This window comes from Centruroides sculpturatus, unplaced genomic scaffold (genome assembly GCF_000671375.1).
Source record: "Centruroides sculpturatus isolate CEXI.00-Female unplaced genomic scaffold, Cexi_2.0 scaffold256, whole genome shotgun sequence".
Classification (NCBI taxonomy): domain Eukaryota; kingdom Metazoa; phylum Arthropoda; class Arachnida; order Scorpiones; family Buthidae; genus Centruroides; species Centruroides sculpturatus.
The window spans coordinates 731313-745570 of NW_019384583.1; the positions used below are offsets into that span (position 1 = coordinate 731313).

The following is a 14258-nucleotide window of genomic DNA, read 5'->3' on the forward strand; positions in this document are numbered from 1 at the left end:
GATTACGTGAATCACGAGTAGATTTATAACTTAACTCAACCGATAAGAATTTACTGGTATGTTCTTATGATAGTTCGGTATAGTTGACTTTAAAAAATCCATTAAAATATTTGATATTTTTATTCCTCTCTCCGATTTTATATTACTCACGGATTTCAATGTTAAACCGGTGATATTACGATTTCGTATATCCCATCTTTAAGGGGATGTAGAAAAAAACATGTACAATTCTTGTATAATGTTAAAAAATTAACTGTTACTTTGACAGCGTCATTTACAACTAAATTTAATGAATGAGAGAGATGCACGAGGTACAGAAAAAAATCTAGAATTTATTTTCCTTAAATTTACGATTTATGTATCCGTTTGTCATAAAAAATTTGTCTTTCCACTTTTTTCCCGAGACTACAAATATTCGAGTACAAAGTAACTGGTTTCGACTTATTTCTACTTAAGAAGTAGNATAATCATATATACTAATGTTTTCCTAAACTGTATTTTCAAAACTCTATGCAGGGTTTAAGCAAACAAACAACTTGACACCTAAATGCGAATTCCAGCATATATAATGAACAAATAAATTTTAATGTTCAAATGTTTTCGGCAGTCTTTCAGAGGCCCTTGTCAGGAAAGAATGTACAAAACTGAAAAAATAGTTCTATTTTTTAAAAAGTTTTAGCTTTCAAATGTAGCTGTGTTTCAATTTTTTAAAAATTTAAATGATGCTCAATACAAAGATCGTTATGTATTACAACACATAAATAAATTATTGTTTAAATAAAGCTATACATAAATTCATTAATATAATATATGACGTAAAAGTTAGCCCAATGTTTTAATGTATAAACGATGTTCAATAAAGGAAATTGTATCCTTTACATTGCATAAATATAAATGCATAATTAATCATAAAAAATTATTGTTATGCTTTGTGGCATTGTAAATAATACTTCCATGATTGTGGAACCGGAATATAGTCGGAGTTAATGCAAACTCCCTTCATGCTTGCTATATAAATTTCAAGAGCCTCCAATGAATGTAAGTTGTGTCAGTCAAAAGCCCTATGCAAAAGAGTAGCTTCATCCCAACAAGGAGAAACTTCGGGTTCAGTAGCATACTGGGCTAGTGCAGTATAATACCTCCCCTTGGATACATCGTACTTGTGGTCCCGTATTCTAGCCTCTAGTGATCTGTACGTGGATCCGATGTATGTTATACATCTATTGAAATGTTTGTCCTGCAATGGAATGTGGTACATTTCTGGCATTTTCTTGACATCGGAATTGTCTTTTGCATTAGATAAGAGCTGGAAAATGTTGCATTTTCTCTTATAAGTTAAACGCAAGTTTAAATCCTTAGTAATTCTATTATAAATTTGTTGGAGGGATGGTTTGTAAGATATAATGCAATTGTGCTCTACATCAGTAACCCTTGTGTTGGTGATAGCTATCCTAGATTGCTGGTTGGCAGCGAGCCTGTTGATTGCTTTCGTGTTACGTTGTCATTTTCTATCAGTCTAATTCATCCTAGGTGTCACAGGCCTCAAAATTACATACCTACTAGGTTATTTGCGCAGCTGTGTGACGAAAATGACGAGAACTTTCATTGATTGCTCCTTCACACTGAAGTACGCTGGCTTATGTTTGACAAGATTTTTTTCACTTTTTGAGAGTTTTAGAGTTTTTGGATGATAACGATCCAATTTTAAAAAAAAATTTAATTAAGTGGAAACCAGACATTGTTTATTTAACAGATTTGTTCACTAAATTTAATGAGGTTAACTTGCAGTTTCAAGGTGACAGTCTAAATTTGATAAAAACAAAGTTCATCATTTCAGCCTTTCTTACCAGAATGAAACTAATGAAGGAAAACATTGGACGGCACAAAGTTTCCCAGTTTCTCAATTTGTCACAAACTGCCAGGATGATTTTCAGTCTACGTTCAACATTTAAATGTCCTTCACACAGACTTTGAAACTAGGTTTGAAGATGTATTGACTATGGAAATACCACAGTGGATTATCAATCCATATGGAGACACTGAAGAAACGGATGTCATATTACAAGAACTGATTGGAATAAGCACTAACAAAGAACTTAAGGTGCAGTTTAGAAAGGAATACAGTAGAGTGTCGTTTATCCGAAAGAATTCCAGTTGGCCTAAAGTATAATTTTTATTTGTTTTTATATTTTTTAATGTATTTATTTCGTTTGTAAAACATAAAGAAATCATTTTTAACGATACAATAGCCACGATTATTATTTTAAATAGTTTGCGTTAGGCTTAACATCGACGAAAATTCAACGCGAAGCGACACGCAACGGAGAAAAATTTCAACACGGGATAGGTTAATATATTTTTTCGCACGTAATCGGTTATCCGAAAAATAAGTTATGCGAACAACCCGTCCCCAACTGATTCGGATAAACGACGCTCTACTGTACTTCTGTTATTAGATCGATAGATTTCCTAAGCCCTCTAAATGCCAATTCTTGCTTTGAGAAAAAAATATATCTATATCTATATTAACAGATGTTATATATCTATTAGCCGTAACTATCTTGTTATAATTTTCAATATTTATTTTATATTGTGTACTAATATTAAATTGTATTCTATTTCGATTTCCAAATTGCTTCAATCTTACGAAAGAACCGATGCAAGATTCAGGATTTTCGTGTCTTTTGCCAGCTTTACTCAAATTATTTAAATCGTCAAAGCCAATCTCATTCTACACACTAATTTTATTTGAAAATAGGCAAGGCCAACAAAACAATTTTTGCATTTTTATGCATCCACAAAACCATTTTATATCTTCATAAATTTTATCGTGAAAATGTCAAACAAATTTTTTTGTCAACGTATTTTTATTTAATTTAGGAATTGGTCTTTCTCTTGTAATAATGTATTCTTTTTCATTATATGGTCTCGAGCCAAAACTTTTTTGAAATAAATTTTCATTATCACAATTACATTCTAAATTGCTAGCCATAATATAAGGGCTAATATTAAAAATAAAATTATAAAAACTTACTTGTTAAAATAAAATGTGTGATGGATATACAATTATACATACCTGATAGAAAATATTCAATTGTATGAACATACTTTTAAAGAAAGTTATAATTAAATATAGTTTTGTGAATAAACGTACATAAAAATAGCATAAGATATTCTTTACATTTTAAACATTAAAACAATCCACTTAGTTAAAAGTGCTCCCTACCAGTAACTCGTGGATGGAATCAGAGACGATCTTGGTAGGTGTGCGGTGCGTGCATGCATGCCAAATCCCGAGGGTGCCGATACCGGTTAACGTCAAATGCCTTTGTCGTATCACTAGTATATCTCAAAGGACGCGACAGGATTGTTATAAATTTTAAACGTTTCTCATCATAGCTGTAAAAATCTAAATACGTTAAACTTAATAGATGTCCGTCTTTTGTTTTCAAACTAATTCGTTTTAGGACCAGGTGTTGTCCACGGAAATTTCTAAAATTTATAACTTTTCGGTCACTCTCGTTGAACTGGAAACATTTCTGTCTTTATTACATCTAATACAGTATTTCGAAGAAATCAGTTCTCACTGTTCTCGGCTATAGATTCGTTCGGTTAAGCTTTTGTTTAAGTAATATTCCGGTATTAAGCAATATTCATCAGGGTTTTGTTTATGTCCCCAATTCCCTAATCGCTTAATTATTTAACTCCTTCTTAACTAGAAATAAGACGAAACCTGTTACTTTGTACTCGAATATTTGTAGTCTTGAGAAAAAGTGGAAATACAAATTTTTACGACAACGGATACATAAATCGTAAATTTAAGGAAAATAAATTCTAGAGCTTTTTCTGTATCTCGTGCATCTCTCTCATTCATTAAATTTAGTTGTAAATGACGCTGTCAAAGTAACAGTTAATTTTTTAACATTATACAAGAATTGTACATGTTTTTTTCTACATCCCCTTAGAAATGGGATATACGAAATCGTAATATCACTGGTTTAACATTGAAATCCGTGAGTAATATAAAATCGGAGAGCGGAATAAAAATATCAAATATTTTAATGGATTTTTTTAAACTCCTGTCAACTATACAGAACTATCATAAGAACATACCAGTAAATTCTTATCGGTTCAGTTGTTATAAATAGGGCTGTGGAGTCGCGTAAAAATCTACCGACTCCACACTTTTAATGGATTTTTTAAATTCCTGTCAACTATACAGAACTATCATAAAAACATAACTTAACCCAACCGATAAGAATTTACTGGTAAGTTATAAATCTACTCGTTATTCACGTAATCGGCCAAATTTCTAGCGGGCGGGCGGCTAACAGCCCGAAACCGGTCCCGGATAGAATTGGAAGCGTTATATGTGTAAGCATCAACCCAAGGTCGGAGGCTTCCACCGGCTAAACCGGGCGAGGTTGGTGCTCTGTAAAGCGCGTGCGCAAATCTGGCTTTTTGGAGTCTGACAATACAGAGATTCCACTCCGCCACTAATATTGGAATATACAATAGCATTCTTATTTTTTTTCACCTGTAGTATAGAAATTTGTAATAGGATACATAATGCGGTTATAATAAAATATTGTGCGATTATTTTCATATAATTAAAATTAATATGTATTTATTTTTTATAAAATACAAGGGAAGCGGCGCTTCCACCGCTTCTAATGACGGCACGCCACTGCTATAGCTATATTTAATTATAATTTTCTTTAAAAGTATATTCATACAATTTAAGAATATTTTGTACCAGGTATGTACCGGTACATCCACCACACATTTTATTTCACCGAGTAAGTTTTTATTATTTTTAATTGTAGCCCTTATATCGTGGCTAGCGATTCGGAATGTAATTGAGATATTAAAAATGCATTTAGAGAAGGTCTACGGTTTTTATTTACGATACGAATGGACCCTAGACCATCACTGACGCGCAATTGACTGATTGCCCTGGAAAGTCGGCTTCTTACAGAAACACAGCTTCCCTATCATCAAATGTCACGGCACGCCACTGCTTAATACTTAAATTTTCAATTTCATTACAATCTTCTAATGGTAAAATTTACTTCTATTAGCTTAATATTTAACAGCTTTATATAATTTAGAAATTAGAAAAAACAAATGGCTAATTCCATCATTTTATATAAATTCTTCTACCTAATACCAGTATTTTAAGTTTGAAATTAAATCTTATTTTTGGCAACAATAATTCGTTTAAACAGGTAATGGGAGCTAACTTAATGTAAGTCAATGAATTTTAAATTAAAAAAGACAAGCTTTTGATCTTATTTAAGATAATTTAATTAAATTAATCAAAAATTCTAATTTTATTCACTTAAAAAAACTCATCAAATTAATGTATTCCTGTCACATTGGACTGAATAAATGTAGCCTATATCCAAACTATTTTTTAAGTTAAAATAATTTTTGAATATAAATGAAATGTAGTTTTGAAATGACCAATGGTATATTTTTGCTTCCAGCTATTCACAGGAACTATTATACATTGTCTATTAAAGATCACTTTATTTTTTGTTATTGCAAATATATCAACTAAAAAGTTTTTTGAAATATTATTAAGCAATGTTATCTAATTTATTTTCTGAAGGATAATATGAATTCATNATTTTGTACAAACAAAATAAATATATTGAAAAATATAAAAACAATAAAAAATTATACTTCAGAAGTTAATTTAGTATCAAAAATGTAAAATATTTGAGTAGCCCAAGACATAGCCAAAGATTGCAGCGCCACAGCACTGGCGAAAATTTAAATTTGTCAACCGGAATTCTTTCGGATAAATGACGCTCTACTGTAATTGCATTTTGCAAAAATATTCTTCACATTGTGGGAAAAAAATTAAGATTTTTTGGGAAAATTTAAACCCAGCATTATTGTCAATCTGCATAAAATGAGGGCAGTCTGTATATGGAAGTTTGCAATAGCAAACTTCAAAGATATGTATTTATAATTTTACAACATGCTTTTGTGAGAATGTTTTACACATCATGAAATAGATTAAAAATATCATTTTTTTTATCACTAATATATATAATTTTATTTGTAATAATTCCAATTAATTACATTGTGCTAACTTTAGAACAAATATCATTAACATAAAATTAATATAAATTATTAAATCTGAATACATTACAAAATATCATTATTCATTAAATGACAAATTAAATTATTTATACAAATTATCAAAGAAAATATTGTTTATCTCTGTTTCAAATGATTATGTTTATGATGTAACAAGTACATTGCCAAGCATACACTATTATTAATAACCTATAAATTTTTGAAGTGAATGTGTGAAATGCTGCTTGTTCTATGATTATGAAATTATATGATGAATAATAAAAAGGTTATCTGTGGCTACTGTTTAATTCTAATTAAATATTGTTTTATCTGTATAGAATAGCATGTTAAACGTATGTCTGAACTAAACTCAAAAAATGAAAAATTTGTATTACAGAAACAAACTTCTATTTGAAACTATAATTGAATTAACTTTAAGTTTCAAAATAATGCAACTTCATAATGGAAGTTCTTATATCCATTTAAATGTAGTTATTCGTTTGAAAATAAAGAAAACAAAGATATTTTTAAAATTACATAAAGTAAGCAACAAAACAAAGAAGTATCTCTAACTAACCTACTGTCATCCCAATGAGAATGTTCTGTGAAATGGCTTTAAAAATTCAAGGAAGTAAACAAATATTTACATTATAAACAAATTTTTAACTGTACAGCTCAACAAGATGCTTTTCTCTTTTGAAAATTCTTTAGCAAGGTGTCACTCAGATTAGTTTCTAGAAGTTCACTTCACTAGAGGTCGAGTCTTATCGTCATCATCACAGGCATGTTCTTTGTACTTTTTGACTTCTGCCATATATCTTGACCAGGCATCTCTATTTTCTTGTGAATCATCATCTACATCCTAAAAAATATTAATAATGATATCTCCAATTGTTTTGAAGCCTACTTATCTTATATAGTTTATAATAAAATGCAAATATTAAAAGTAAACCAACAGTAAACACAATCTCAATAATTCATAATTTTTTTAAATTAAAAAACTATAAATTGTTTAATTAAGATCATGTTTATTATTTATATAATGTTGACATTATCTCTAATTTTTTTTATATACAGACCAATTAATTTTGATTTGTCTGAACAAAAAACACTGTCAACTCTTAATTTTATGGATCCAACTACAATGGATTTAAGAAGCAATGTGTTAAATCCATTTGTTGCAAGACATCTGTCAGACTGATATATAATATTTAAGAATATCAGACTGACTATTAGTGCATGACAGCTGTTGTGTATGTCCCTGTAGTTGATCATGACATCTTCAGATATAAAAGATGGACAGTATTACTAGACTATCACTTTCTTCCTATTACTCTATTATATCAAAGGTCTACAGCAGTTCTAATTTTTAGTAAACAAAACTACAAATCTTGTCAAACAAACTACCAATTATATGAAATATTCTGTTTGAACTGCCATCTGAAGTTGAAAAATCTTGACTTTGAAAATGTTAATATCTAATGTGAATGAATAAGATTGTTTAATCTGATAAAATTTATTATATACACTTGTTTATATCAATCAGAATATGTCTTCAATATCTAGTACATAATCACAATCAAACAAGGCCAAATTCTCTTCACACTATTTAAATTTTAAAATTTTCATCTAATCTTGATGTTACTTATTGTTTTGCCAGTGTCTGAAACATTGTTTTTCCCATTCTCTAAAAAAATACTCAATCACAATTCACATATCCTAGTAACAAATATATGTACGAGATTAATTAAATTTACCTAATTATAATACTGGATAAATTAAGACATGCTTTTTTTCAGGTCTTATAATGCAAAGTATTAGAAGTAAAATCAAACAGCAAAATGTATCACTAAAGAAACACGAGAAATCCAGAAGTTAAGAACTAAGAAAAAAATGTGTTTCCATTTAAAATTTTGTAAAAATAGTTATAAAAATATATTTACTTTCATACTATATATTTATACACTTTTTAATCTATAAATATATAGTATGATAATTTTTCTTGCTGTAGTGATGTAGGGGCTTATGGCAAGGTAACAGCTTGGTATCAGTACCAGTTGCTGACCTAGCTCAGGGTGCCAAATCCTGGTCCTCTTGTATGGTACATCAACTCTCACTTATGATTCCAAGAATCTGGTCATGCACACCAATGGACACACTCTGGGAAACCACTTTGGCTAGTGGGCCAAAAAAAGAATTTAAAAAATTGTGTTCTCTTGCTAGAGATCTTGGACATTGTCACTTTGATTCCACTTTATTTCAAACAATCATGAACCCCCAATTTTTACTACCTTTTTAATTTCCTTGTCTCATATTATGTAAAATGACAAAGTTTTCTCCTCTTCAAGAATAATATAATTTATTAATTAATTAATAATTATTTTAAATTTAATGAATCCTGTACTCAAAAATTCACATCTTATAGGGCTTGTACACATTAGGCGTTTTGCATTGCGTTAAATGCGCGTTAGCTCGGTGTTCGACAACCATTTAGTGGAGCGTTAGCACTGGCTCAGTTTGGAAATGGACGTGAAAGTAATTGCTTATGTGTGCCTCCTCCATCGTCGCTATAAAAGACAATGGCAAACGCAAAGAGAATTTTGGGTGCACCCAATATTACGAGATAGACTGACACATGGAATGTTTCTGACGTTGTATCCAAAACGAAGATAATATGAACCCAAATTTTTAAATTCTTTTTAGAATATCTATAAAATCATTTGATGATGGCTGGTCTCTTTTAGATTTCATCAATAAATAGATCAGTATTGAAATGATCGTTCTCCAATTTGGCCAACGTACGTCCACTCTACCCGAAAGTGCGTGATCGAATGTACAACAACATGGCAGCACATATATCTCAAAACGCGTGGCTGACGCCCGTAAAACGCGCATTTTAACAAAAATCTATCAATGTGCATTTGATGTGCTCTTGGCGAAAAGTGCACATTTGAGTATGTATGCCTATGCAGAACTCTTGATTCTTTATAATGCACGTTTAAAAACGCCTAATGTGTACACAGCCATAAACTCCAGTAACATGTTTAAACTTATTACTGGAGTTTAAGATTTAATTTTTTTTACTACAAGTATCATTTCCTCTAGTTGTTTATGATATTTTTGAATTTATTGAATTAAAAAATGAAATACTTACCTTTTCCCTAACCCCCTTCTGTGGAATTTTCTGTTTTTTCACCAGACCAGTCTTAAGGATTTTCCCTCCTCGCCGTTTACCCACCTGGGAAGAGAATAAGTACTTGCACCATTAGCAAAAGTCTGCAATTTTCATGTGGGAAGTATCCCTGGAGTTCAGTACAGTATTTGTGCAAGGAATTCTCTTGCTAATTTCCAAACCTGCAAGGTACAATGATTATAGAAGAAGCAATGGTATTTACCAAACAGCACAAGCCTATTATTGCGATTTTTTAAAAATACTTTTTAATGTTACGTTTCTAAAATTTTTCTCAGACAATACTTAATTATGCATCTTTGTATCTAAGATATTACATTATAAATAAATACTATTTATTTATAATATATATGCTATATTATTACAAAGTAGGTAAACAATACTGAATATAACCTCCATAATATTAATAATTATAAAATAGTAGTATTTTGAAATCGAAACTATTAATTTAGAACTGCATCACATATTATTCAATGCATATTTTGTTTTTTATGTGTATACAAGTTCCATTTCCTAACTACCAAAAAAAATTTCAAAAATATCAAGCTAATAAATTTATAACATTATACCTAGTAAAATATATCAGTAACATTTTTAACCATCATTATCAATAGTTAAGATAACTAATATTAACTTTAACTTTGCACAAGTAGTGAGTTTGTTCTGCCTGTCATGGAAAAATAGCATTTTATGATGCTAAAAGTAGTTGAATCACAGAGTTATAATTTTTATTATATAAGTTTTCCCAAATTCAAATAATTCTTTTTCATGCACAAATATTTGTATTATACTCTTTCTCCAGATTCTAAAAGTATTTACACAGAAAAGTCAGTCAGAGTAAGGACTACTACATTTTAGGAACTTTTCCTCAATATGTCAACTTTTAGTTCTACAATTTATATAACTTTTATAACAAAAATAGTAGCTTAAAGATATATCTGAAAAGTACACTAGTAGAAGAAAATAAAGAACCAACCCATTTTAAATTATTATTTTAAATGCATTTATAAATCTCAGAATAGCAATTAATTAATTTACAAACATTAAACACACACAATTAAATTTTAGTATTTTTTATATAAAATTTTCCTTTATTCAATTATTACTTTGAGTTAAATTATATAAAATACCTAGAAAGACTGTAGAAAAATAGTGACTAGAATTAGCAGCAAACCTATATAAATCCTACAGGAAAACAAAAAAACAGAAAAAAGCCAAATAATAGTAGCTAGTTAAAAGATGCAGGATCAGAAGCCTTATCATCATAAGTTCAGGAAGAATCCTAATTATGTATTTTAAATACTGATACAACAATCTCTGTATGAATTTACATGAAGTTAAATTAGACTTGTGCTGTTTTCTGTACACCATAATAAAATTGCAGGTATAGATCTTATTAAAATTAACCTGATTTAAAGCAAGTTACAGTGAATTCTTGATTTATAACTTTTATAATTTTGTTTTTAAAATAATCCCTAGTGCAACAGAAAAAAATTTTTAAAACTGATTTTTATTGCAAATTTATAAAAATTTGTTTACCATGCAAACTGAAAAATAGCAATATTTTAATAACAATTCATAATATTAAACAATAAAATCAAATAAATATAGAGTAAAGATATATAAAAAATAATTATTAAAAAATTATATTCTATCTATTCATTGTGATCACATAATTTAATGTCAAAATTTAAAGTGAACAAACTGTTTCACATCAATAATCAAATTATTTCTTTTTGACATTTTTAAATAAATAAAGACCCTATTATACCATATTATTTAGAGATATATATAATCTTCATTTAGTACACCCAAGTCTCAAAAAATATTATGAAATAGCAATGTTAATATTTATAAATGTAATGTTATTTCAAGATAATGCATACCATATTTGATTAATACAATACATTAAATCATATTTAAATAAATAAATAAATACACAATTTTTAATAGAACACTTAAAAATTACATGATGATATAAAATTTCCATTTTAAAAAAAACCTTGATAAAGTAATATTTTACTATCTTTGCTTTCATTTCTTCAATTAATTCGCACAAAATATTTATCTAATAAACTTAATGTAATTCTAAGTTGATAAAACTAAATGTAGTTTTTTTTTTCTTGTAACATAAGCTAAAAGTAAATTATATACAAGCACATATTAAATAAATAACCAACATTGAAAGTTGTAAACTGCTATGTAACAGATTCAATCTATAGATCATCAAGTACTTATGTCAATATCCTACTATTAAGCATCAAGCCAATCTAGGTTCAACAGGTTATTAATGATTTTAATATTTCATAATTTAAATTATATTTTCAACTTTTATCATGTTTTGTATTATATTTGACTTGCTATACATTTTTTGTTGTTAGAAACTTTAAAATTTTAAAATAAAAATCTTCTGTACTATAAAAAACACTAAATAAAACATTTACACCTTCTATCACTGAGAATACAGTAGACCCCCCTATAATACGGTAGATACGTTCAGTTTTATATGAATTTGTGTTTTTTGATCACTTAAATACATGAGCCAATCACAGCCCAACAAGTGTGCAGTTTAGAGACTACGGCTGTTTGAAAGGTTTTCTTCCATAAAATTAATCAATTCTAGACTAATTTGACTCAACATTTCCAAAACATGTATAATTTTTTGGGAATAATCCATATAAACTATGCTATAAACAAAAAATTATAGGACTACTTACCGAGTGTGCACCATCCGACAACACCATTGCTTAAGCTTGTTTTCGTCGTGGAGCGGTGCAATGAATGGCAGGCGCATGTTTTCTGATAAGTTATTTTTCTGTGAAAAATTCACTGAACTTTGGATGCATCATTAATATAAATATAATTTTTATGGTCGTTAAATAATAAATGGTTTTTAGTAGGTCTGCTGCTCGTTTAAACTCAACGGTTTGTGCAATATCCGCTATTGGTCCATTCCAACAATCCTGTCGCGACACAAGTCGGCAATGATGTTTTACTGTATTATAAGAGTTTCTTTTAGTGTGTTTATACGAATACGATCAAAATTTTTTCGCTTTGATATACAAATCCATATTACATGAACCCATTTTATAGGGGGATCTACTGTACTTTATGTAAACACAAACGTTTTCAGCCTAATGGAATAGGCCATCTTCAGGTAAGAAGCTGAGTTTGATATTTAATTACCATTATGGCAGCACCGGCCAGGAACTATAAGAAGTATAGGAAATTGGCATTGAAGATAGTAAGGGTGGATAGTAAACTAAAATTTCTTAAGCAATGTCTGCTTAACAAAGTCTATCTGATGTCCATTTATAGAGTTAATTTTTTATGTATTTATTTTATTTTATTAGCATTATTTATATTCTTATGGCTTCAATGTATTTAGTATATTNAAATGTAGTTTTGAAATGACCAATGGTATATTTTTGCTTCCAGCTATTCACAGGAACTATTATACATTGTCTATTAAAGATCACTTTATTTTTTGTTATTGCAAATATATCAACTAAAAAGTTTTTTGAAATATTATTAAGCAATGTTATCTAATTTATTTTCTGAAGGATAATATGAATTCATTACACTTTGCATATCAAAGATAAAAAATTATTTCTAAAAAGTTGTATAACACTTTTACAAATTTATGTAAATTATTTTATAAAATAGTATTTTAGAGACTAATCTTGTGATTACTATCTTATCTAATCTTAGGGCCAAGAAGAAAAGGGGAGCCAAATCTTACGGCTCTGAGGCCAGCTGGAATCTGTAAACAGACTTTTAAATATGAAATGTAAATAATCAATTTATGTAATTTCAGAATGCATAGAGCATTTATGCATTTGAAGAGAACTGAAAAATCAAAAGCAAATCAATAGGTGGCATAAAGAGGCCTAACCTAACAGATCCTGGTCTTAGTAAGTCAAACTTATATACAGGCTGTACTGTATATGAATATACTGTAAATATAAATATACTGCTTTAAATATATTATTTTTAAAGCAGTATATTTAAATGCTAGATTAACAAAAATTCTCTCAATTTAAGCTAATTAACTTAACTGCTCACATTTAGCCAAATTGTTTTGTATCTAATTATTAATTAACCTTAACGTAGCCTGAAAATAATCTGGCAGATTGCTATTTCAAATATTTATGGACAAGATTTGTCCCTCAGTATTCATTGGTGCTTTAGGATGACATTGTATTGAGGTTTGGCTATGTATGATTTAGTGATAGTAAAAAACAGACATTAATAACTCAAATATAAACAATTATTATATATAAATAATGTACTTTGGTTGTTAGTGATATAATTTATTTTAGATTCTGTTCTTTTTCTGATAGCATCTTTATTTTAAAAGTTATCGACTATTCAGACAGAAAAATTACTCTAAAATGATGTAATAATTGAGCATAATAAAGTCAAACCTCTGAGTAATAGTCACTAACAAACAAAAATGGCTTGACTGTAATAAAGTTTGGCTTTTGCCACTATATTCATTTTGCAAGTAACTTTTACACTTATTATTTAAAAAGAGCTTGAGAATTTCTTTCTCTTGACATTCTTTTAATTAATACCAAAAATAATCAGAACATATCATATCATCATCATCACTCTTGGAGTAAGAAGTGATCAGATGTTTGAATGTTTACATGTCTGAAAGTTACACAAGAATCTTTACCTGAAGAAATGTTATAACTATAAAATATAAATCTTACAGAATCAGCAGAACTTATTAGGAGCAACATGTTAATTTACTATTAACAGTTTTATATCGTTTTGCTCCATTCTATTACAAATTTCATGTCCCTTCACATTTTTATTTTTGAATTTCTTCCATTCTAAAATTTGTTGATGACCATTGTACACAGCTAACTAAATTTGGTAAAATTTTAAGGCTCTTTGCTTTATAATTACAGACTGCCCTCATTTTGCACTAGTAATGCATTCCTGGAAGAAACAGCATAAAAAAAATCAG

At 28.9% G+C, this 14258-nt stretch overlaps 1 protein-coding gene across 1 annotated transcript; it reads right to left on the reverse strand.

Moving 5' to 3' along the window:
- Positions 1–5770: 5770 nt before the first annotated feature.
- On the reverse strand, positions 5771–14028 carry LOC111624509 (telomerase RNA component interacting RNase-like). Its single transcript, XM_023367363.1, has 3 exons — positions 13999–14028; positions 9257–9328; positions 5771–6952 (listed from the first exon to the last, which is right to left on the reverse strand). Exons 1-3 carry the CDS (start codon positions 14026–14028, stop codon positions 6833–6835), a joined length of 222 nt encoding a protein of 73 aa, XP_023223131.1. The 3' UTR covers positions 5771–6832.
- Positions 14029–14258: the final 230 nt, after the last annotated feature.